Source organism: Ursus americanus, chromosome X (assembly GCF_024610735.1).
Source record: "Ursus americanus isolate L20-20 chromosome X, mUrsAme1.1.p, whole genome shotgun sequence".
NCBI classification, from domain to species: domain Eukaryota; kingdom Metazoa; phylum Chordata; class Mammalia; order Carnivora; family Ursidae; genus Ursus; species Ursus americanus.
The window spans coordinates 48970779-48996988 of NC_142164.1; the positions used below are offsets into that span (position 1 = coordinate 48970779).

A 26210-nucleotide genomic window follows, 5' to 3' on the forward strand; every position below is an offset into this window, starting at 1 on the left:
TAAAGTTCCTTTTCATCTTAAAAAATGTTTTAAATACTATGTTATTTATTCTGATGATATAATCGGCACATGGTTATGAAAGAGTATTGTGAAAAGTTGGAAGAAAGTAAAAAGCACCCATAGTACCGTGATATAGCTACAAGGACTTAATATTTTGATGCACTTCATTCTGATTTTTTCAACTACATACATAACTTTTACTTGACTAAGACCAATTGTGATTAGTTTTGAATCCTATGCTTTTTCCTTGTAAGATGTTATCTGCTTTGATGATTAGTTCATTTCCTCCACTGGAATCAGCATATTAGTGATCACTTTTTATTGCTGTGGGTGGGTCTCGACATACTCACCACCTCAGTATTATTGTGTTGTTTCATATTTACTGGGGGTGAAAAAAACCCAGAAAACCAGGATGGTGATAGAGTAGGAGGATCCTAGGCTTGTCTCGTCCCATGAACACAACTAGATAACTATCAAATCATGCTAAATATCCCAGAAATCAACCTGAAGAAGGACAGAACAAATTCCACAACTAAAGGGAGAGAAGAGGCCACACTGAAGGATTGCAGACATCACTGGGTTTTCTGACAAAAAGAAGAAGGCAGAAACTAACACAAAATGCCAAGATGGAGGAATTTATCTGAGATGAAAGAAAAAGATAAGCCCACAGCCAGAGACCTAAGTGAAATAGATATAAGTAATATGCCTGATGGAGAATTTAAAGCAATGCTCATAAGGATACTCAATGGGCTTGAGAAAAGAATAGAAGACAACAGTGAGACCGTTACCACAGAGATATAAGAAATAAAAAAGAATCCATCAGAGATGAGGAATGCAATAAACAAGATAGGAAACAGGTTTGATGCAATGAACAGTAGGCTGGAAGAAGTAAAGGAATGAATTAGTGACATAGAAGACAGAATAATGGAAATTACGCAGCTGAACAAAAGAGAAAAAGTTATGCAACACGAGGACAGACTTAGGGAACTCAGTGACTCCACCAAATGCAAAAAAAAAAAAAAAAAGCGAAAAACACAAAAAACATTTGTGTCATAGGAGTCCCAGAATAAGAGACAGAAAGGGGTAGAAAACTTTTTGAAGAAATAATAGCTGAAAACTTCCCTCATCTGGGGAAGGAAACAGACATCTAGATCCAGGAGGCACAGAGAATTCCCATCAAAACCAACAAAAGCAGGCCAACACCAAGATATATTATAATTAAATTTGCAAAATATAGTGATAAAGAGAAAAAAAAATCTTAAAAGGAGAAAGACAAAAGAAGTCTCTAATTTATAGGAGAAGAACCCATAAGGCTAGCTGCAGATATCTCCTCAGAAACTTGGCAAGCCAGATGAAGTGGCATGATTTATTCAAAGTGCTGAATGGGAAAAATATGCAGCCAGGAATACTCTATCCAGCAAGGCTGTCATTTAGAATGGAAGGAGAGATAAAGAGTCTCCCAGACAAACAAAAACTAAAGGAGTTTGTGACCACTAAACCAGCCCTCCAAGAAATATTAAAGGGGACTCCTTAGGTGCAAAGGAGAGACCAAAAGTGACAAAGACAAGAAAGGATCAGAGAAAATCTCCAGAAACAATGACAAAATAAGTAATAAAATGGCAATAAATACATATCTATCAATAATTACTCTGAATATAAATGACTAAACATTCCAATTAAAAGGCATAGGCTGTCAGAATGGGGGGGGGGGGAAGACCCACCTCTATGCTGCTTACAAGAGACTCTTTTTAGACCTAAAGACACCTGCAGATTGAAAATGAGGGATGGATGTGAAAAAAAAGCTGAAATAGCAATACTTACATCAGATAAACTAGACTTAAAAACAAAGACTGTAACAAGAGATGAAGTAGGGCACTATATCATAATAAAGGGGACAATCCAACAAGAAGATCTAACAATTATAACCATTTATGCACCCAACCTGGGAGCACCCAAATACATAAAGCAATAAAACATAAAGGAACTCATTGATAATAATACAATAGTAGGGGACTTTAACACCCCACTTACATCAATGGACAGATCATCTAAATGGAAAATAAACAAGTATGGGGGCCTGGGTGGTGCAGTGGTTTAAGCATCTGACTCTTGGTTTCAGCTCAGGTTGTGATTTCAAGGTTGTGAGATCAAGCCTCAGGTCAGGCTATGGGACAAACGGATTAAGATTTCTCTCTTCCTCTGCCCCTCCCCCCACTTGCTCTCTCTGTTTCTCTCAAATGAATAAATCTTTAAAAAAGTAAAGGAACAAAGAAACAATAGCTTTGAATATCACACTTGACCAGATAGAATTAACAGATATTTTCAGAACATTCCATCCTAAAATGGCAGAATACACAGGTTTTTCAAGTGCACATGGGACACTTTCCAGAACAGATCACATATGAGGTCACAAAACACCCCTCAACAAATACAAAGAGACTGAAATTATACCATGCACCATTTCTGATCACAATGCTATGAAACCAGAAGTCAACCACAAGAAAAAATGTGGAAAGACCACAAATATATGGAAGTTAAACAACATGCTACTAAACAATGAATAGGTCATTATTAAATGAATAGGTCAACCAGGAAATCACAGAAAAATAAAACAATACATGGAAACAAATGAAATTGAAAACACAATGGTCCAAAATGTTTTGGAAGCAACAAAAGTGGTCCTAAGAGGGAAGTATATAGCCATACAGGCCTACCTCAAGAAGCAAGAAAAATCTCAAATAACCTATCCTTACACATAAAGGAGTTAGAAAAAGAAAAACAAATGAAGCCTAAAGACAGCAGGAGAAGGAAAAAATAAAGATAGAGCAGTAATAAATGATACAGAAATTTAAAAAACAATAGAGCAGATCAATGAAAGCAGGAGCTGTTTCACACAACACAGCTCATTTTACCAAGTCTAATTTTCAGAGGTTTTTATAATTAATATTCATCCTCTAGACCTCTACACACTTTAAAGGAAACCAACCAAATTTACAGTTCAAGAGCCATTTTTAAGGGTGTTGTAGGTTAAAAACTGTATATATACTAATTCACGGTACATACAAGTGCCCCCTATATTTGAACCATTGTAAAAACCGAGTTATATAACATGATTTTATAACGTCTTAGAAGATTTTTACCTCTTGATAACCATGTGCAACTTCTATTAACACTGAAGACAGATTTATTTGTGCTCACCGGATATATATATGTGTGTGTATATATATATATATATATATATATATATATATATACATATATATACATATGCCTATATATATACATATATGTATCCTATATGTATCCTATATATCCTATATATATATATGTATATATATAGGCATATGTATATATATATATATAGGCATATATATGTGTGTATATATATAGGCAATGTTGAATTTGAAGAACAGCACAAAAGTCTGTTTTTTTAAGCCTAAGCTTTACTATCCTTCATGTAGATGCCTCAGCACTCAAACTTGAACTGATCTCTGCACAATACATAATAGTCACCTGATACACACACATAGAAAAAGCAGCTGCTTTATAGGCTTAACCATGCTACATAATGCTGAGGCCAGAACATGATAAATACCGTAGCCAACTGAAATTGCATAAGCAATTTTAGCAAGCACAATGTAAGACATACAGCATCATTCAGTGCCAAGTATTTTCAAAGCAATGGTGAGAGGTGCTAATGGAGGGCATAATGGGTCCCTCTAAAGAGCACCATGGGGGGACTGATTCAGATATAGGTCCTCCCATCCTTTGTTCCTCTGACTATAGCCCTCACTCCATGCTTGTCATTTGAGTGGGGATTTAGTCAGATGAAATTCTCTAGGATTATAGTAGGAATTGTTTTGTTAAAAGCCTGGTCACCAATTGAAAATACTACCTTCTCCTACCCCTTCCTATCTTCCTTTTGAATGACCATCAGTTGTTTCACAAGATAAAATACATTTATATTGTATAAAGTTGTTTACCTGCTAGTTAACCAGGAAATACTATTGAGTTTTTTTACTTTAATTACAAAAATCATAAAATGAGTATGCAATAAAAAAGATTATGTAACAAATACCTATTTTCAAATTGCCTTGGGACTGTTTATGGAGTGGTTTGGCCTAAAGCAATTACTAAAACCAGATCTGAATGCTATTATAAATAGGTATAAGCCTTCCTTACATAACCCATATTTATATTATCAATAAAAGCTGAGACTTAAAGCTTGCAGTAATAACTTTGTGGAGAAAGCAGGGCACATTTATTATCTGTGATCCTTTCTTTATCTCTCCCTATTACATCTGGGATAACTGTGTAGTACTCAGGCGATATGACTAAATCTTATTAGTGGAGGGGTTTTTCTATTTTAAGCACAAATCTGGCATTTAAAGATCCCAAAGTCAAAAAATTAACATAGAAAATGTCAGGAAATTAAGCAAATTGAAAGATACTGTCAATAGCATGCAGTACTGTCAAAGGACTAATAACCCCAGTTAAATAGTATCAGGAATGGGTAATAGATTTTTGAAAAGTAGATACCAAGGCGAGAGAGACAGTTAATGTCAAAGTGTAAAAGATATTTAAGGCACAATAGCTATTATAATAAGCCATCAGTCCTTTGATTATTATTTTATCCTTTGTATAGTTGACACAGATGGGTACAAATAGCAGTAAAAATCGGAGGTTTTTTAAATTACCAGCTTGCACCAGTGCTAACCATGAAACATAACCAATGCTAGCATAAGTAAGATTCATTTCCAACTTAATGCATTTATATGTTTCAAAATTAGCTTATTTAGGAACACATAAATGACAAACACTGTTAATGATATATAATCTTTTCAAAGCAGGCTTATTTCTTTTTATTTTAAAACTTTATTTTTCCTTCCATGAATGTTTAAGTGGCAGATAGTCAGTAATATAAATTATTCATGTGAATTCTGTTTCAATTAGCCAAAGAAGACTCATAAACATGAGAAAAAAGAATTTTTAACTTTGTTGGTTTAGAAAGAAAAAGATATATACCATAAGAAAATATTAGTGCCCTTGTTCTTCTGATGCAGAATCCTGACATTATTAAAGGAGTTAGAAGAATAGAACACTTTGGAGTACATATTGAATTTCTCTCTTTAATAATGAAGATGTAGTTCTGTGTAATCTAAAATTAATTTAAAGTTAGTGAAAAGAAGTAATATTCTACTATCTCTGTTTTGTTCTCTCCTATTCAAATTTAACAAGTAGTAGCAGCTTTCAGGAGGACAGCAGGCACGAAAGATTCAAATTAGATGTCAAAGTTGAATAAGTCAAGTTTGCCTTCTTCTATTATTTGAATGGGATTTAACTAATTTGTTCAATAACCTGCTTTTTTTTTTTTTTGGAAAATTATCGCGCTCGGTTTGGCAGCACATATACTAAAACTGGAATGATACAGAGAAGATTAGCATGGCCCCTGCACAAGGATGACACACAAATTTGTGAAAATTATTTTCTTCTCGATAAAACTTAGAGCTCTGCAGAATAAACTTCAAAAGCTGTGGCCATTTCATAACTAGTGTGATATTCAGATTGAAAACAAATAAGATGACAAGTGGATGGGAAAGGAAAGTGGCAGAATCACATAAAAGAAATATATTGGAGGGAGCGGGTTAAACAAGGCAACTCTCAGCAAAATCCTTTCACTCTCTGCCCCAAATGCAAGTCAAATAAGAGCTTTTCATGTGAAGCAATGGAGACCTATGACAAAGGATCACGAAAAATGTACCAGTGGCTTGTTTTCATTTTAGCTGCATTTTTGACATCTTACGGCCTGTAGAGATAATGTATCACATACACAGGTAACAAATACGTTGTGTGTCATCTCTAAAATCACGTTACTGTGATTATATTCATACAGCCTTTCTTTGGGTTGTTTTCCTAATAGGAAAGACTGATTTGTAATTATTCATTTATATTCTCTTGTCCACTTCCCATTATTCCTACAAGCTGCATAGTCAACCGATGTGAAATAAGTGAACAAAGAAACAATGTGCTTTAGAAAACAGGACTGAAGCATTCATATCATTTAGAAGAGAAAAATCCCAGGAATAAAAGAGCTTGGGTCTACCTTAAAGCAGGAACTTCCCTGCAGAGAGAAACGGGAAGAGACGGAGGCACATAATGCCACTGCAGCTGCAATATTTCTGAAGTAGGACACTCAGAAAAGGGCACAAGCTATTCATGTTTCTAGAAACACTGCATTTAATTCCTCTGCAAAAGATTTAGCAGGTTAGTGGAAAGAAGCAGCACATGGAGGGAAAAAAAAAAACATGAAAGAAGAGTTAGCACTGCAAGGAAATTTGCTTCAACTAATATTAGAAAGAAAATATTTCAGAAATGGTTCCCTCTAATAATAATCACATACCCTAAGGCTAGAATAAAAATCATAGCTGATTGGTATAAAAGCAGGTTTGGACACACAGGAAATAAAATTCTGTGATGAATTCTACCCAACTTCTACCCTTTTTACCTTCAACTATGCCAGGACATGTTCCACATGTTCCAGACCCCAGGAAAGAAGCCAAAAGAAGCCATACTTCAAAATTGGGCTTCTTTTCCAATTTTTGTTATTTATCTATTTAAGATTATTTATTTATTTATTTATTTAACAGAGACAGAGAGAGCACAAGCAGGGGGAGCAGCAGGCAGAGGGAGAGGGAGAAGCAGGCTCCCCGCGGAGCCGGATGCGGGCTCCGTGCGGGGGCTCAATCCCAGGACCCCCGGGATCATGACCCGAGCTAAAGGCAGATGCTCGACCGACTGAGCTACCCAGGCACCCGTCCAATTTTTAAAGAAAACTTTGCCATATTTAACTTTTATAGCCAAATCAACCAGGAGAACAAAACATATCTGATGGTCAAGAATGGAAGTTAAGTAGTAGTTTAAACAGTCATGCCTAATGCATAATAAAAAAGCTTCCACATGGCTTGATTAAAAATCATGATCGATAGGGGTGCCTGGAAAGCTCAGTCGGTTAAACATCTGCCTTAGGCTCGGGTCATGATCCCACCATGGTCCTGGGATCAAGCCCCACATTGTGGATCAACGGGGCTCCCTGCAGGGGCTTCCTGCTCTGTGGGGAGTCTGCTTCTCCCTCTTCCTCTGCTCCTCTCTTGTGCTCATGCTCTTTCTCTCAAATAAATAAAATCTTTAAAAAAATAATGATTGATAGAAGATGCTCCTTTCTAAGGGCCACGCTTTCGTTTGGAAAAACAGGTAAAGTGCACACTCCAGAGTCTCACTTTTACTGGAGTTAGCCTCCAAGTTTAAAAAAAAAGTGAATGAGCAGAGCTGCATGTTTTCAAGACATTAGAGAAAAATTAATGTATCAATTAGTTCATAAGACAAGTGCTTTCAAAAAATATTTTGTTTTACATGCCTTAATTATAAAGATTTCTCCTTAGTGTGGAACTTCATTATGACCTATTAGAGTAAAATGTAATACATTATTTGAATGAATTTGGAGAGACAAAATTTTTTTTTAAGTACTAAACTTACTAAAACTACCCTACTTACTGAAATCCCAACCTTTATACTTTTCACTGAATACGTTTATACTTGTCAAACTGTAACCAACTGCCCATTGTGGTCTGAGGAACTTTTATGAAAAGGTATTTTCCCCTTTAATGTTTTCTTTTCAGAGTGTATACATTCTGAGAGCAAAATATCACGTAGTCATTTCACAACTCTCTATACTAATTAATGAAATAATTTTTGTAAGTATACAAAAGGTTCATCTTCTGTTTGATGCTTTACTGAGTACCAGGCGAACGTACAAATTCCAGCAGTGATGACATTATAATCCTAAAAAGTCTGGGAACCAAGAGTCCATCCAGGAACTTTTCTCTGTCCCTTTGAAATATCCTTCATTGACCTCTCCCTGACACCAAGACCTGAACAATTTTACATAAAGTAAGAAAGAATTTATTCATTAAGTATTGTCAGTCTTGTTTGTTTTGCTAAAAGGGATAGAATGCTGAGTCTTAAGACAGACTTCAAATAATGCTGACACAATTATATTCCTCATTTTTTCTGTCACTGTTTCTTCCTCACAATTAATATGTGACTGGGACAATGGCAGTGGGAAACAATGTTGCAAGAGAGATAAAAAGATAAAACACAATTCTGAACCAGCAGAAGGGAAGAGAGGAAAGTGGTGCGCAAAGGGCCCAGGACCACAAAGCATGGTAAATAGGAAAAAAGTTAAGAAACTGGAAGCATAAGGATAATCTATAATGCATAGAATCTGTGTGGACAGCATTCAACTTGACCATAATCCTTTTTCAGTGCTTTGCATCTTCCTCTGCCAGGAAGTTCTAAATGAACCATGTGAAGTGATCAATACTATTTGTGGCAACTGAAAAAAAAATTCAAATGGCAAGATGTGACGTTTTTCTTCCCATTTGTCTTTTCTAATCTAATTCTACCTGAATTCAACATTGAAAACATCCTCTAATAATTTCCTAGAAACTCATTACGTTGTAATTTTATTTCTAAATTTATTTTCTGTATTGGACCATTATCCCAGTCACTAAAGATGGTCATCCTCTTGGTACCTTCATGTTGTGGATTTTTAGGACTATTAACTGAACTTGTTTTAATGTTCTCTGTAAGTACATGAGAGTTCATTTAATTTTGGACCATAAAATGAAAACTTCATATCAGAAAAATTCTTTAAAAAGAACTTTTTCTTTTTAGTTTAAGCATGTTTGATGCCAACTATCTGTTGATGACAATAAAATCCACAATTACGTACAATAAAATCCACAATTATGTATAAAACATAATCGTCTTTCATTACCTCTGCTACTTACAGTAGTACTGATATAGGCAACTGAAATGACGTCACAAATATGACTAAAATAAACACTGGATTATCCACAAAGTCATACTGCTTATCCCTCTTGATGTAAACTCCCCTCATAGATTAGCTCCAAATATTTAATCAGTTCATTAATAAGATAGACTTGCACACTTTTGATTAATAGTGATAAGTCTGCTAAAAATATAACAGCCATTATAACTTTCAATAAAGATGAAATCCATACAAAATAGTATAAACTTTCCAAACATGAAAATCACATCCTTGTTTTTGTGTTTTTTCATTTCTTTGTGTCTGGCACATACACTGACTTTCAGAAATCACTGCAGAGTTGTGAATAATGTATGAAATAAAAAAAAAAAACCTGTTCATTTCCCACAGAGTACTGTATTGCTTGCTATATAGCACATCTATGCAAGACAAACAATAGAACAGACCAATAACCCTAAGCAATCTCAAGCTAAAACCTTCCCAAGTGGAAAGGGAAAATATCACCCTAGATTCTAGAAGTCCCTCTAACAGTTCAAGTCCTTAGAAACTCATACATACTAGATAAAAACCTTCAACTTCAGAAGATCTGTTTTCCTGAGTAAATCTGTGAGAAAGCTGGAAAAGCAATTAATTACTTAACACTTATTCTAAAGAGAGTCACTAACTTCTGTCTATTTCCCGTCTTATAGAGCATAGTTACAAAGACCGATGAGAAGATATGTAGAACTTAAACAGAAGGCTCTGTTTTTCTTGTATTTTCTCTAGTAGTATTTAGGAATTTTGCCCTTTAAGCATTAGGAGTAAAACAAATTGAGATTTGGGTTGAGAATGACAAAAAGGTGGCAGTCAAATGCAAGCACAATGGATGTAAGAATAAGAGTAATGACATATAGTTATATTTTGTTTGTTTTTTATATAAACTCAGAATTTTTCTTTACTTGTCAAACCTAAATATTACTAGTAGAAAGGTCATGTGAAGGTAACATGCATAGGACATCTGAGTTTTCCCATAAAATAAACTCAGCGTTAATGGAATTCCATTTATAGTGATGTAGAATGAAATTTCTATTTCTTTCATCTCCTGAACTTCAAACTTGAGCGATAGCTTCAGATACAATATATTGAAAAGGATTTAATGCAGATTCAAGTTTTTCGATAATTGTGAAGTATTCAACAAGCAGTTATCAAGAGCATGCACTATACTAAGTTATGTGCTAGGTACTAAAAATAAATCATCATCTTTTAATAGTGAAACACAGTTATAAGCCTTGTAGTATTTTAACACTTTGTATCATCTATGTCTTTAAGAGGGTTGACACGGAGCATAACTTTACAAGGTTTCCTGGAATAGGTGAAACGCTATATTAGGTTCAAGGTTTCCTAGCTCATGTTTTTGCAAATGCAATGAATACCAATGAATAATAGAAAAACCTGAATCTCAAAAGAGTACTATGGAGCTTAAGATACCCACTGCCCTTTTCCTTTCTTCCTTTACCTTCTCCTCTTCTCATTTTAATGGACACAAGGAAAAGAACTACCAGGAGTAAGGTTGACATTGTAATACACAAGAGAAGTGTGTGTCCAAAGGTTTCACAAAAATTAAAAGATGGGTAGGGAGTACATTCATTTCCAGGTGAATCTAGCTGCCTTTGCCCACTCGGGCAGCAGATGGAATTTGGCTGGACAGTTTACAAATTCTTATCCCCGTTCAGGAAAATACACAGTAATATACCCCTGAGTCCATATGAGAGAAATAAGTCCATAATCACAACCACCGATTAAAACAACTATTCCCTTTTCATTTTGAAAGCAGCTAGTTTTCCAGAAAATTTAAGGTACTTATTACAGTCTGATGAATACCTTGTCAGTTAATGTAGTTACAAATGCACAGTGTCTGCTCATATTAGAGTGGTCTCATGCACCTGACATATAGGGTCCCAATCATTGTTTCCTGAATTGAGGGTTTGTAAATAAGCAGGTGGTTATGTGAGCTTAACTACTAACATTAGCATGTCCGTAAATTTTTGACATGGATTTAAAACTACCAAGAAAAATTTATTGCTGCATAATAATTGCTTGTCCTAACTTACCCCACATTCCAGTATATAAAGGAAGCCTGCTAAATTCATATTCCCATTAAAAAAATCAACTGAAATTGACCTTATCTCCTACTGGCCTGCAGAGATCACCAATGAAGAAATGTGCAGCAGAGCTGATTATATTGTGTAGGAGAAAAGACAAGTAAAAGTGATTGAAATTTCTATAGAGAACATCATCAGTGCTTGCTTAGAACAATTTTGCATATAAATAGAGCATAAGTGGTCTGTGTTCAATTTGTTCTCTAGTTGTCAAAGAATAATCAAAGATAGACCACATAGTAATCTTCTGTTTCCAGCTTCCCTAATGCAAACCTAGATCTTATTAATCAATACATATGACTGTCCCAAAAGGAAAATTTAATTTCCACAAATAAAAAGAAAACAAAACCCCAAAATTATGTAACTAATATAGGTACATGCTTCATCATAAAATTCACATTTAGTGATGAAAAAATGAAGACACTAAATTAAATGGTCTTAAAAATTAACAGTATTTTAGAACTCAATGCAATCTGGCTTCTATGCCTTTCTCACCCCAACCCTGTAAACACACTCCCCTTTCCAATCCTTATTTTATTGATTCTCTTGGCTACATCTGATGCTATTTGGCACTTTCCTCTTTGAAAAATAACACCACAATAGCTTTTTTTCTCCTCACACCTCCATAACCAACCTCTTCATTCTCTTTTTCATGAGCTCCAGCTTCCAAGCTAGTCCCATTAATTGGTGGTTTTCAACTTTTGTGGCACATTAAAATCACCTGAATAACTTTTATTTTATTTTTTTAAATTTTTATTTATTTGACAGAGAGAGACACAGGTAGAGAGGGAACACAAGGAGGGGGAGTGGGAGAGGGAGAAGCAGACTTCCCGCTGAGCGGGGAGCCTGATGTGGGGCTCGATCCCAGGACCCTGGGATCATAACCGGAGACAAAGGCAGACGCTTAACGACTGCACCACCCAGGCGCCCCTCGCCTGAATAACTTTTAAAACATACTATCGTCCAGGCTCTGACTCCGTAGATTTGGATTTAATTGGTTCAGAGAGGAACTGGATGTAGCTATTTCTTAGAAGTCTCTCAAAGTGAGTCCATTGTGTAGCAGGGCTGAGAACCAGTGCCACAAATGTTTGTTCTCTGCAGGATTCTCTTTTGCTCACTGCTCTATTTATTTTCCCCAGATTGTCTTACCTATTCATATTTTTAGCTGTGTCCTGAATGTTGATCAGTTCTCCAAGATTCCTAGTAGTTACCTTGTAGTTATTGCCAAGAGGTAATCAAGGTAACTAACACTACTGAGAACACTAAGTGGCTTGCCTAAGGATTATTTGATTTGCTACTTCCCCACCACCTGCTTTCCTCAACTCAAGAAAATCACACATAAAGTATGACCCACCCACTGCTGACTTTCACCACTTGCACACCAGTTAACTCTAAAGTTGACAAAGATTTTCTGAAGAAGGTCTCATCCTTTTTGTCTCCCTCCCTATGTCTCCCCCAGCTTCTACCCAGTTAACTCAAGAATATCTTTCTTCAACACCCAATCTATTCTCTCTCTGTATGAAGCCACAAATGTCTGTCATTTTAATTTATGAGACTATTCTCTCTGCATTAGATGACTATGAATCAATATTGTACAATAAATGAGAAAGTGCTTTGTTAACTTTGTAAAGCACTAGGCACGCTGAAGTATTTTAACTATATCAGATAGTATATGCTCAATAAATACAATTGAATTAAGAGGGGAAAAGGCCACATAATTATAAGTGAAACTAGACATATTAATTTATGATTGGCAACTCCATTCAAGACCCTTGTAAGTGTCTAGAGCTTCCTGTCAGAATCTCTAGAAGAGACACAATTTATCTTTTCACTCTTTACTTTTCTTCCTTCAAGCCCCAGCATTTAAGCTACACAAGATATTCATTTTTTAATCCATTAGAACCTTGCTCTTGACCTTCACTGTTCTACTGAAACTGCTTGGGAAAAGGTCAACTGTCACCTGCTAGTTGACAAACCCATTGGTCTATTTTCAGCCAACATTTTACTTAACTTCCTGCAGAGTATGACCCTGCTGACCTTCTCCATTCTGAAATTCTCCCTACCCTCAGTCTTCCAGGTGTCACTTTTTGCTGCTTCTCTTCTTCCCTTTCTAACCATTTTTTCCCCTCAGTGTCCTTTGTTGATTCCTCTATTTGCCTCTTAAATACTGTAATTCCCAAATACTCTATTCTTGGCCTACTTACCACTCACTGGACATATTCTTCCTGGGTGATCCAAAGGTTTCTATAACCCTATATATGCAGATGCCCCCCCGAATCTGTTATTTCCAGCCTCAATCCCTCTTGTGTGTGTGTGTGTGTGTGTGTGTGTAGTTATGTAATCTTCTACTTAAAAACCTCTGCTGGTCTCTGTTGCAACAAAGTCTGCATCATTGCCACTGCACCCTTTCCTATTTTCATTGCATGTATTTACCATCTCCTTTATCTGAAATGCTTATTCCTCCTATTCTCCTCTAAGTAAACTACTATTCATCAAAACACAATTCAAAACACAACTCAGATAGCACTTTCATTATGAAAAATGTCTTAAATTCTCTAGGCAGCTAGTTGCTCTTTCAGCATTTTCTACACAGGTATATCATAGCATTTATATTGTGTATATATCTGCCTTCCCCATGAAGCTGTGACTACTTGAAGCTAGCACCCGTGCTTTATCCATTTTTACACCCCAGGGTCCTAGCACTGTTGCCTGGCCCCTAGTATTTGATCAATAAATGTCATTTGGGTGAATGCCATGTCTTTGTTTATTTGCTTGCATTATGTCATATTTTACTAGATTTCAAGTGCATATTATAATATAATAACTCCACTATAGACAAAATGGGGTTAGTTGGCTAGTCCAAGAATCTAACACTTACAAAACAGAAGACTGGGGAACCTCATGGGAAATAACTCACCCTAAGGGACAAAGAAGTAAGCAGCCCGGATGAATGACCAGCTTGACCTAGTAATAATAACAAACACAAAACTCCAATAGGACTTGGTCATCAAAAGATGAGGATGATACTGAGTGCTACATGGGATTTGTCATGGGCTTGTCTTTGGACCTCACTATATGGGACCAAATCCTGTAGAGATCAAAGGGGCTCTAACTTAAAACTGAAAGCTATTTCTCTAAAAATGTAAGACTTTGAGGCATAAGTAGTGTTGCTTGGTACACTGGTGAAGTGCCACACTAAAGGAAAAGAGAGGTGTTTCCCCCCACTTTGCCACTGACCACTGTCAAACTCTCGCATCATGAAGGCATGAGAGTGCCCATTGCTATAGCAAACAGCAGGCATGGAAATGCATGGTATTATGGGTGGAGGCAGAAGAACAGTGGTGGGTGGCTGTGTTTGTAAAATGCCCCCTGAGAAATTCCAGGAACCAGGAAAATTGGGGTTTTGTTATTTATGTGAGGTAGAAAGGCCTAGGAAAATGTGGTTTTGGGGTTTTGTTGTAAAGATATTTTCCCTAATACTTAGAGCTTGTTTTTTTTCCCCTTCTTTTTTTTTTAATCATTGTTTCTTGCCTCATCTGTTCTCACATGGTAAATGAGAGCTTCTCGTTTTTTTTTTTAAATTTGAATTCTATTAGCCAATTTAATAAATTAAATTTAAATCAATTCAATTAGCCAATTAAATTCAATAACCCACATATAGTATATCATTAGTTTCAGATGTAGAGTTCAATAATTCATCAGTTGTGTATAATACCCAGTGCTCATCACATCACGTGCCCTCCTTAATACCCATCACCCAATTACCCCATCCCCTCCACCTTCCCTCCAGCAACCCTCAGTTTGTTTCCTGTACTTAAGAGTCTCTCATGGTTCTTCTCCCTCTCTGATGACTTCCCATTTAGTTTTCCCTCCCTTCCCCTATGATCCTCTGTGCTGTTTCTTACATTTCACATATGAGTGAAACCATATAATTGTCTTTCTCTGATTGAGTTATTTCACTCAGCATAATACCCTCAAGTTCCATCTACATAGATGTAAACGATAAGTATTCATCCTTTCTGATGGCTGAGTAATATTCCAGTGTGTGTGTGTGTGTATGTACACCACATCTTCTTTATCCATTCATCTGTCCATGGACATCTTGGCTCTTTTTATAGTTTAGCTATTGTGGACATTCAGGACTGTAGAGTTTCTAATTTATATTATTATCTTGCTGATTCATAAAACTATAATTGTGTGTCCCGAGTTTCTTGTGTTTTTTCAAATTTAGTTTTCTTGGTTGCCCCATGTAGTTCTACAACCAAATTACATTTATTTTGTTTCCTGGTTTCATTTCTTCCTAATGCTTCTCTTATACATTTTTTTAAATGTCTGGAACTATATGACAAAATCTAGTAATAGCCAAAATAGCTAAGTTAGATATCTATTGCTCAGAAGACTGTTTATATTTACTTGTAATGGGCAAAGAATGAAGAAGTCAAGTTGGCTGAGAGAGGAGAAGCAAGTTCTAAGTATCTATAGCTATCCAGTAATGAAACAGATTTGGCATTGTGTATTTCTATTTTAAGTGTGGTTTTCACTTCTGCAAGGTTTTCTTCCATGTGTTTCTTTTTCTTCCAAAGCTTACCTTTGATCTTATAATGACAAAGTCAGGAATATTTATGGGTATTTCTTTCCAAAGTGGATTGTAAACGTATGGAACTTATTACCCTGAGAGCTAACAAAGGCTGTCATAAAGAGGGTCCAGAAAGATTCAGCAAAATTCATAGGTGGTAAATTCATACTAGGTTATTAAGGAAAAGTAAGATGTTCCTTTCACCCACCAAACTCTTAGAAAGCATAGTCCATATTCTAGGGATGAACAGGTGAGAGGTGAAGGGGTGGGGAAAGTTACTCAAACTCCTGTGCTGCACAAGCATATGTTTCCTATCTCATTATGACACATATAGAATCACATTACAATTTTATCACATGGCTTACATTCATGTTTTCCCATCCCAAAAGGTATGTGAGCCCCTTGAGGAAAGTGTCCTGATTGGTGGTACATACTCAGTACCTAAACCAGTACATGACACCCAGGAAGCATTCAATAAAACTGTTCAATTGTTGAATGAATACTACCAATCCCTGCAACCTCATAAACTACTCAGTGCTTAGTTCCTGCATTCTGGCTCCCAGTTCCATCCAAATATTGAAAAGATGCTCTTAAAAAGTTGATAGAAAACTCCCAAATGGCAAATCATTGTTCTTCATCCTTTTTGATTCTACCATAGCATATGTCATTGTTGAAAATGCCCACCTTTTCTGCCTTCTTAATACTTCCCTCTTCCTTTGCTCCTAGAACAATGTTTTGATTCTCCTCCCACCTGCCCAACTACTCCTTGTCTATCTTCTTTGCTAGTTTTAGTTTCAGACCCTAAGTGAAGGCATTTTCAAAGTTCTGTTTTTGGATCTCTTTTATCTGAATAATCACTCTAATAATCCCTTCCATTTCCCTATTATAACCAGAAATCTCACAAACTCAACCATCTTGTGATGACATCTACACCTATACTTTCAAGAAACTTCTGGACATCTTGACCTCAATGCTCTGCTGCCACTTTCAGTTTTACCTTCCCAAAGCTTACTTTATCTTCCATCACCACTCCTTTTCCTGATCTTAATAGCTTTCTCTCATAACCCACTGTCCTTCTAGCTAATCAAATTCAAAACCCCAGGATTATCTTTGACGCCTGGCTACTCCTCCTCTTCACCTAAATTATCTCCTTTGACTAAGAATATGACAGTAGAATCCTGATTCATCATTCACATTCCTGTAGATTAAATGTCTTCATATATAGCTTTGAGCATATATTGCTTAAAAACCTTCAATATATCCCCATTGCTTAAAGAATTATATGCTACCACCTTAGTATCTTATTCAAGCACTCTATGATGTGATACCAACCTATTTTTTTAAAAATTTTATTTAAGTTCAATTTAGTTAACATATAGTGTATTATTAGTTTCAGGAGTAGAATTTAGTGATTCATCAGTTGCATATAACACCCAGTGCTCATCAACCTACTTTTCCAGAATTACCTCCATACTTCTACACTTTATATAGCCTATTTTCTTACTAGGTGGACTATTTGCCATGCTCCCAAAATGCTTTGCACTTTCTTACTTCTGTATTTTTCTTAATGACATTTCATTTGCCCACTATCCCTGCCTCTAATTCCAACTGCTGAAATCCATAGTCATCCTTCAAAACCTTTTCTTCCATGACTCTTTTTCTGATATATCCAATAAAACATGGTATTTCCTTCCTCTGAGCTCACAAAGTATATTATTAATAGCTCTTGCATAATACCTATTATTTTCTGCCTTATTCTGTAATCTTTCTGTACTGTTTATCTTTCCCACAAGACACAAGGGTCTTATAACTAAGAAAATCATAATTATTTCTGCATTTTCTTTCATGTGTAGCATAGTACCTTTCACAGAACAGATGTACAATAAATTAATGAATGTTTAGGGGCTCATTTCCTAATCTCTGAGTTTGGTATTAGCAAAGCTTGTAATCTGGGTTGATATTCAGCCAGTATTAGTATTAGTACCACCATAGTGGCTACTTACTGCCTGTGTACATTCTGACTGGTTGAAGCCTATGCTATACTAGTTATCAATATTTTTTTCAATAGCACTCCTTATATAATAGCCTCCCTTGAAATATCTTTTGGGACCCTTAGCTGAAACAACACTCCCAGTATTTGGGCTACAGGCACTATTGGGAGCCCTGAGTTGACTAATTTGGTAAATCCTGGGAAGGGGACATAGACTCAGTGTGAAAGTTTTATAATTTAGGCAACTAATCATACTATGTACTAAAATTTTGATTTTCTAATGAAGAATATAAATCACCACCTCATTTTGTTTAAATATGGAATTGAAAACACTGCAATTAAAAGCACAATTGTAGAGCTCTGTATTTTACATACCATAATTTCCATCTGTAAGTGATAATAATGGAGATGGCAAGCAGAGTAGTACATCTTTGCTGTTTGTGGAATCACTCCGATTTCAGATTTCTTGGCTATTTCCTCTTATTTTACTTTACTTGATAAAAATAGCCTTCTTTATAATTTGATTTTTCTGCTTCTATCTCATCATGTTGAAGTGGAGGTTATTGGAAAGAAGCAAGGATGCTGGTGTTGAACAGGGAAAGTATAACAATATAAAGTCAATAAGGCATTGAAAAAGAACCAAATAAGGTACCTAGGAAAGTGAAAACAAAAGGAGGCCAGCAAAAAAAGATGATCTAGTTAGAAAAGTCAGAAACAAGGAAGAAATCTAGGAAAATCCTCAGTTCTGTTACTTCTAGAAAGAGGCAAGCAAATAGGAGAGTTTTTGGCAGACTTTTCAACTCTATGCCTGCCTCTCCCTCTTCCTCGCTGGAACTCTGATGCTCAGGATGCTTTACCAATCATCACACCGTCTGCTTCTAGTTTCTTTTTACTGCATCGGCTGGTATGTTTGGCCCTGTGTGTTCATGGAGGTACTCTAGCTATAAACCAAAGGAGGTCCTAATTTAGATTACTTGGAATCAGTACTATAAAATTATGCAGTTTGTCAATCTATTCTTTTTTTTTTATTTAAGATTTTATTTATTTATTTGACAGAGAGAGAGGTAGTGAGAGAGGGAACACAAGCAGGGGGAGTGGGAGAGGGAGAAGCAGGCTTCCCGCTGAGCAGGGAGCCCGATGCGGGGCTCGATCCCAGAACATGGAGATCATGACCTGAGCCGAAGGCAGATGCTTAACGACCAAGCCACCCAGGTGCCCCTGTCAATCTATTCTTGGTGTTTCACAGTTGATGACACTATAGTCACCAGAGTACCAAACTCAGAGCAACCCCATTAAATGATCTCTCTCTTCCTCAGTACAATCTTTCTAGAGTCAGTATGAGATGTGAGCCTAATCAGACATGGGCCTTAGCAAATGTATTTTAAAAATAAACAGCCTAGAAAGATGATGGCAGTTCTTTTATAGTACCGAATAACATGCTTATACTTATCAGTTGCTTAACAGAGAACTGAATTGATAGAAAAATTATTTCAGTTTGCTTTTCACTGTTAATATTCTGATAGTTCAAGAAAAAACAGTGAAGGTTTCTATTTTCCTCAGGAGGTGGAAGGGGTCTCTGATAGCATGGTAAAACATTCTTATTTTACAGATAAAGACTGAGGGTAGATGAAATGGCTGCTTCATAGTTACAGATCAGTAGTGCTCCTAACATTCTGCTATGTAGCACAACCTTAAAAAATTAATACGAACATACAAATAGAGATTTTACTCCTCTTTCCTCCAGTCTTCTACTCTTTTTGTAGGCCATCTCCAGTGTCTTCATATCCATCCAAATTCACCCAAATGTAAAAAAGATGAATATAACTTATATTGTCTTCTGCCATGAATTTCATCCTTGCCAAAATCTTTCCTGGACAACTGTACTGGGCTCCATTTCTTTCACTGGTTAGTCAGAGTACGATGGTTTTAAGAGCTACCACTTTCTATTCTAATGATATATGTTAGTTTAAATTAAGTAGAATTTACATATTTACTACTAATTTTCCTTTTTTCATTTACTTCTCCATATAGCTCCATAGCCCATGAATAGGACTTTTAAAATCAATACACCTAATTTCTTCTTCTTCTTTGAAGAAGATATAAACTAAAAAGATAGAAATTTCCTTAAAGGAGGTGGATAGCTCAGCTACCTGAGAGCTATTCTGAGAGGCACTATTATTTACCTCAGCCATAGGGTATGAACAGAGAAAACAGACAATTTTCTAATACCACTGTGCCTCTCCTCTCTTTATTAAGATGGAGAATGCAGTATAGATTGTACTACAAAGCCAAAATGACCTCTAGAAAGAAGCATTATTTCAGTTTCCTTACCTGAAAATAGCTAATGTGACATCCCTAGGGCCAATTACTTTTAATGATTTAATTACATTTATGGTTTTAAACCATGTTCCACCCAAACCACATGCACATAAAACAACAATTAAAATATTTAATATTAGGGGCGCCTGGGTGGCACAGCGGTTAAGCGTCTGCCTTCGGCTCAGGGCGTGATCCCGGCGATCCGGGATCGAGCCCCACATCAGGCTTCTCTGCTATGAGCCTGCTTCTTCCTCTCCCACTCCCCCTGCTTGTGTTCCCTCTCTCGCTGGCTGTCTCTGTCTCTGTTGGATAAATAAATAAAATCTTTAAAAAAAAATTTAATATTAAACACAGCAGGGGTGCTTATTTCTCAATTTTTTTTGCAAAGTCTAGTTATTGGAAGATACCTTTACCACGTTGAAACTTGTGATCACATAGACCTGGAAGCCTGCTGAGACTTCTTAACACATGAACTGAGATTGACTATTAAAAAAAAAAAAATTCATGGGGAAAGTGTTTTGGGGGTGGTATTTGGTTATGAACATTCACATTTTATAATACCATGTAAACTGGAATGAGTTTTACCTGGATTCCTTGGAATCCGCTTTCTGCGGTCTCGGAATGCTGCACCTGATTGTAGGGCTTCTAGAAGATTATCCATCACACCAGTCTCATCACCCTCTGGAGGGAGGGAGAAATCAGAATTAATCTTGGAGCAATTAAAGTTAAACTACAGGAAAATAAAGGGAACAACTCCTGTCAGATTTACATAATATCCCTAAATTAAAGACATATATCTGTTTAAATATAATGGATCCCGTCAGTTTCTGGCATCACAGACTACTTCGCTTATTATGCACCATTAAGCAAAATTCATGCCAATCCCACTGTTCTTTCAACTTAAGGACCTTGTCTTTTGTATTATTGATGACACGCTCAGTATGCAAATAAACAGTAGCTGATCAGCTACTGCTACTGCTGCCTTCCTGTTAAGATTCTTAGAAGATATTCCTAAGCAAGAAACCAATGACCTGGCTTAATGCAATCAATGTGCAGGGCGTGATTTGATGAAGCGGAGTTACACAAGGTTAAACACTGATTGTATTAATACCCTCAGCATTCAACCATCATCTGCGATTATCTCAAAAGACACTATTTGCAAAAACACATTTGCATTCAATTCCTACCTAATCCATATCCTTTACCCATTTCGAAATGCTGACATTGTAGAAGGAAAAGGTGACCACATCATTTGAAAGGCTGCATCTTACATTGGAGAGACATTAGCCAGAGTCTCACCATCCCTTTTATTTTTTTAAATTTTTTTTCATCATCCCTTTAGAATGCTGTTGTGTTTCTAAATTTTTCCTATGGGAAAGAACTGTTAAGATTCCATGAGCAGAGTATTCAAAAGATGTACATGGAAATTCCTAATGCAAATGAATTTAAAACCTTTTACCCTACTCTTTGACAATTCTGGCCATCAAAAACACTTTTAAGATTTGTTAGAACATCTGTCTCAAGGTATTTATTGCCAGAGACTCTACTGCACTGTGGATACTCCACAGAAAGCTGAGACCCATCTTCCCATCTGGCCTAGCTGATCATAAAAGGACCCTAATTAAGTGGTTAATCTGATTGGTAGCTAAATGTGTGGGTCTGGGGTAGAGGACATTTGTAAGCAGAAGGGTTAAGAGAAGAAGAAGGCAGGAGTGAGGGAGAAAAAACTGTCTCTGGTGTTATTCTAAAGTTGAATTTAAAACTTACTTTGTTTAAAGAATGACTATGGGGTATCATATCACAAAAAAAAATTCTCTTACAGGGCAAGAACAAGCCAAAACCTTTTTTGATTATGCCCTTTATTTGACTTGAGATTTTTTTCAATGTTACATCAATCATTTGTTCTTTTAAAATGAATTCTCTTGGACATGATATTAAATAAAAACAAAGGGAAACACAGAGGTTCTCAGGTACAAAATTTGGTAAAAACAGGACAAATAAAAGGAAAGTAGAACCCCAGTCACTAACCAGGGAGAGGGGATCATGCACGTTTAGAAATATTAAAGCTGCAGACATATCTGAACCATCACCTGCTCTCTACCATAGAAAGAAAAGAGGAACTGAAAGTAGTTTCGCATGGCTAGGATGTACCTAGGAGAATTAAATTTTAGGCAGTAAGCACTTCACATTTGTTTTATCTTTTAATCCAACTACACACTGAAATAGGTATTATCTCTGTTTTTCAGTTAGGGATACTGAAACTTAGAGTTTAAGCATCTTGTTCCAGATCACACAGCTAGCATGTGGAGGGGCCCAGGTATGAACCCAGGTCAATGTGACACCAAGACCAGCCCTCTTTGCATGCAGCTAACAGAAGACAAAATGGACTAGGCATATGGTGACCAGATGACAAAGGATCATAATTCTATGATATGGGTTTGAGCATTATCTTGTAAGTCAACACTCTCCAATAGATATATAATGCAGGCCAAAAATGTGAGCTGTGTAAAAAATTTTAAACTTCCTGGTAGCCCTATTTAAAAAAATTTAAAAATAGATGAAATCAATTTTCATATATTAAGTACATGTTTAACTCAATATATACAAAATATTTATTTTTACAGTCTTTTTATCAAATTAAGTCTCAGAAATCCAGCATGTTTTTATTTTAGCACATTTCACTTCAGATTAGCTACATTTCAAGGGCTCATCACCTATATGTGGCTAGTTGCTACTGTATTGGGAAACACAGCTATAAGCAATAGGAAGTGACTTGATCAGACTTTCATTTTAGAAAGACTTGTTGGACAGCACTGTGGAGAATGACTCAGAGGATGGTGTAACAGAAGGCGGAAAAAAGCTTCGGAGTATAGTGTAATTGTCTAAGAGATAAAGGAGTGAACTAAAAGCATAGAAGAGTGAATGGAGAGGGTGGATACTTTGAAGGTCTTAATATAGTTAATAAGACCTGGCTGAGGAGGTGAGATCAAGGGTGAGGGAAGGAGTCTAGATAACCAGAGATAAACAGGTATGAGAAAGTGATTACTTTTTGAGGAATATTTAAGTAGAGATATTCAGTAAGCAGTTAGAAATATGAGTCTGGAACCCAGGAGTGAAGTCTAAAGGAGTGAAGCTAAAGATCTGAGTACTGTTGGAGATGGGTGAGATCACCCTGATATACTATATGAGAAGACACTATAGGATGCAACTCCTGAGCACCCCAATTTTTAACAGGCACTCAGGAGAAGCAGAATTGCATAGAAGATATGAAAGAAATTTTTAGAGAGATAGAAATACAACCAGAGGAGAACCACGGTATAACTGAATTTCATGCATTCTTATAAAAACAGTCATTATAAAGACTATGTAGAAAAATAAATATATCTATAAAAGTGAAAAAAACTACAAAACAGTATGTATTTATGATTTTACATAAATAATATGCAATTATTAAATTTTAAAACATTAAAAATTATAACAATGACATGGATGTCATTTCATTAAAATTCTTTAATGTAATTATATTGTGTATATGCTAAAATGGAAGAAATATGATATAGAGAGGAATTAAAAATAAATCCCTTTACTTAATTAATGGTTGCTATTTGAACATAACACTCATCAAAATACTATGCTAGATCACTTTTTCTAAACCTTTTTTTTCCCATAAGTTTCTCCTCCCCATGAGGAGCCTTTTTAGACACTTTTTTCCTAATCCCGCCACCATTAAAATTTAATACAATAGATGTGTTGTATATCTGTTTATACAGTGTGGCCCTTTGGAGGGCCACAAACAATTGTAACATCTAAGATTTTTCTCTGCCCACCTCCCCAAGAACCAATATTTATCCCCTTGGGGGTGATACTATCCCTGCTGAGAAGGCGTGTGTTAGATGGTCCTGTTAAAAAAAAAAAAAAAAAAAAAAAGGCTAGGTCTTTGTAAATATCACTGATATATTAAAGGAAAGAAATATAGATTTCGGTTCACCATTACTTTATCATTTGCTTCATAACTTTTCAAAACAGTTGAGAGATTTTCATGAAATACCTAACCTGAAGGAATGAAGGTTTTATAAATATATCTTAGAACTGTTTTATATTTCAGTTACTCTTCCTAAAACAAAATGGAAGCCAACATGATCATTTGAAAGATGTTATCCTTCATTTTAAATGATTTCAGTGAAATTTGCTATGTGATTGAATTGTGTGAGATTGACAATTCACTTAGGATTTGCAAGTCATAGAACCATTAATTCTTAGATGTGATTTGTAGTGAGCAGCTGCTTTTATTTTCTAATTTTTGGTGTATGAGGTCAAACTCAGGGAAAAAATGTGTCTTTTTTCATTGAGAAGGAAAACAGTTTTATTGAGTTGCATAGAAACCTGTGTTTTCTTACATCTTACAATACTTATTTTACTCAGTGAAAAAACATCAAGGAAAAAATTGGTAATGTTTTTTTAGGCCCTAAATGGTAATATATGGTAATGTCTGAGAAGTAACAATTCAGAGACAATTTTTTAACATTTCATCCTAAAATTAGATCAGAGACAGTATTAAGGAGGTAGGCTGGTTACAGGCAGTTCAGTGGGGCTCTGTGTGAACTACATATCTTTGGGTAAAATGAAAGGCATGTGGTGTACCCTCTACTTCATGTTTCCAATGGTGCTGGTCATTCAGTGGATACAGAATGTCTGCAGATCTCAATTTTCATCATCAACATTTACCTGTGTTATGTTGACTTAATTTCCCCAGAAGAGTTTGGAGATGTCATAGATTAAAATTAGCACTAGGTAAATTCACGACCTCTGGTATACCTTTGTGCAAGACTATTTCCCAATGGTTGTACAAACTTATTTAGAGGCAATTCTCTGTGGGTTTCTCACATTTCTGTGTACTTTGTGAGCACAAGCATTGATGACCTTTGTTCTGGACTATCTTCTCAAGACTGTTTTTATAGTGAATAGCCTTGAAAGACGCAGTGTCTCCTTTCAGAGCAGAGGGTAGGTCTGTTTGTTTTGAAAATAGATTATATTTTCCTACAGGGGGATCATTTCATTTCATTATAAAAGATTTGGGTTCCCTAAAACTGGGGTGCTCAGTAGTAAAACAAACCCACTGTGTGCATAGCCATCCACCTGAACTCACCTTGGCACTGTCCTGGGGGAGTTGGAAGGTAAGGAAAAGCAGTATGAACATGAAGCTCACACTGCTGGCTGTACTGTGAATAACAGAGTTTTTTTGTCTCTGACCCAGGAGTCTTGTTTCTTATAAAAGCATCCCTGAAACTATGGCAGGCTGACTTGTTAGCATACAAGTAGGGTAAGATTTAGGACCCTTCACAGTTTTTGAAAATACTTGGAGATCTCCTTTCTTTTTATCAAACATTTTTAATTACAATATCCCTTATTTCTCTAAGAACCTAACACTTAGTGCCTTGGGCATTCCCATTAACTAAGACCTGACTCCAGTCCATTACTTCTCAAAAATGACTAAACTAAAGCCTATACTATAAAAATTATTTCCTAAGATCCTAACACCTGGGAATAATGGCTTTAATTCACTATTATAGGGGCCCCTGGGTGGCTCAGTCGGTTGAGAGTCTGCCTTTGGCTCAGGTCATGATTCCAGGGTCATGGGATTGAGCCTCACATCGGGCTCCCTGCTCAGAGGGGAGTCTGCTTCTCCCTCACCCCCCTGCTCATGCTCTCTCTCTCTCTCTCTCTCAAATAAATAAATAAAATCTTCAAAAAATTCAGTTGAAGAAGTTATCAAAAACCAATCAGTTTAAAGTGACCCAAAAGAAGCAAAAGGCTTCTTACTGAGGGTAGGACCCTACCATGTGAACTAAAACATTGGTTATATAGTTTTTAAAAATAAAACTATGGTCTCTGTGGCTAGAAGAGTTGGAGAAGACTCATGGAAGAATTAGGACTTAAGTTAAACCTCTGAAAACATTACATTAAAAAGGTTGTATAATGACTGGTTGGAGAACACTAAAATCTAGATTTATTTATTAACTCCTAGCACACACATATGTGCTCACTTGCTTGTTCTGTGTGTGTGTGTGTGTGTATAAATTTACAAATACTATAACATATAGCTCTTATGCATACAATCTGATGAATTTTGACAAGTACGTACACCCATGTAAGTACTACCACAAGCAAGATAGTGAAACTTTCCATCACTCCCAGAAAGTTCTCTCTTGCCTCCAGCACTCAGAGGCAATATTTGCTATGATTTTTATCATCATATATTAGCTTTATCTAGTCATATCATATAATTTAAAGAGGGTAAAATATGTCAAGGTTGTTTTGAGTAAGTATAGCTACCTGAAA

General features: G+C 36.1%; 1 protein-coding gene and 1 non-coding gene across 4 annotated transcripts in view; one reads left to right on the forward strand and one right to left on the reverse strand.

Moving 5' to 3' along the window:
• DIAPH2 (diaphanous related formin 2) overlaps positions 1–26210 on the reverse strand; it is a 988957-nt gene that overhangs the window by 141868 nt on the left and 820879 nt on the right. For all 3 annotated transcript variants that reach the window (XM_087859798.1, XM_087859797.1, XM_087859796.1), the window contains one exon: positions 20457–20552. In XM_087859798.1, coding sequence (XP_087715924.1) covers positions 20457–20552 — 96 coding nt within the window. The remainder of the gene's footprint in view (positions 1–20456; positions 20553–26210) is intronic.
• LOC123793948 (U6 spliceosomal RNA) lies at positions 5388–5494 on the forward strand. Its single transcript, XR_006780111.1, has one exon. It is a non-coding gene; the product is annotated as a U6 spliceosomal RNA (small nuclear RNA).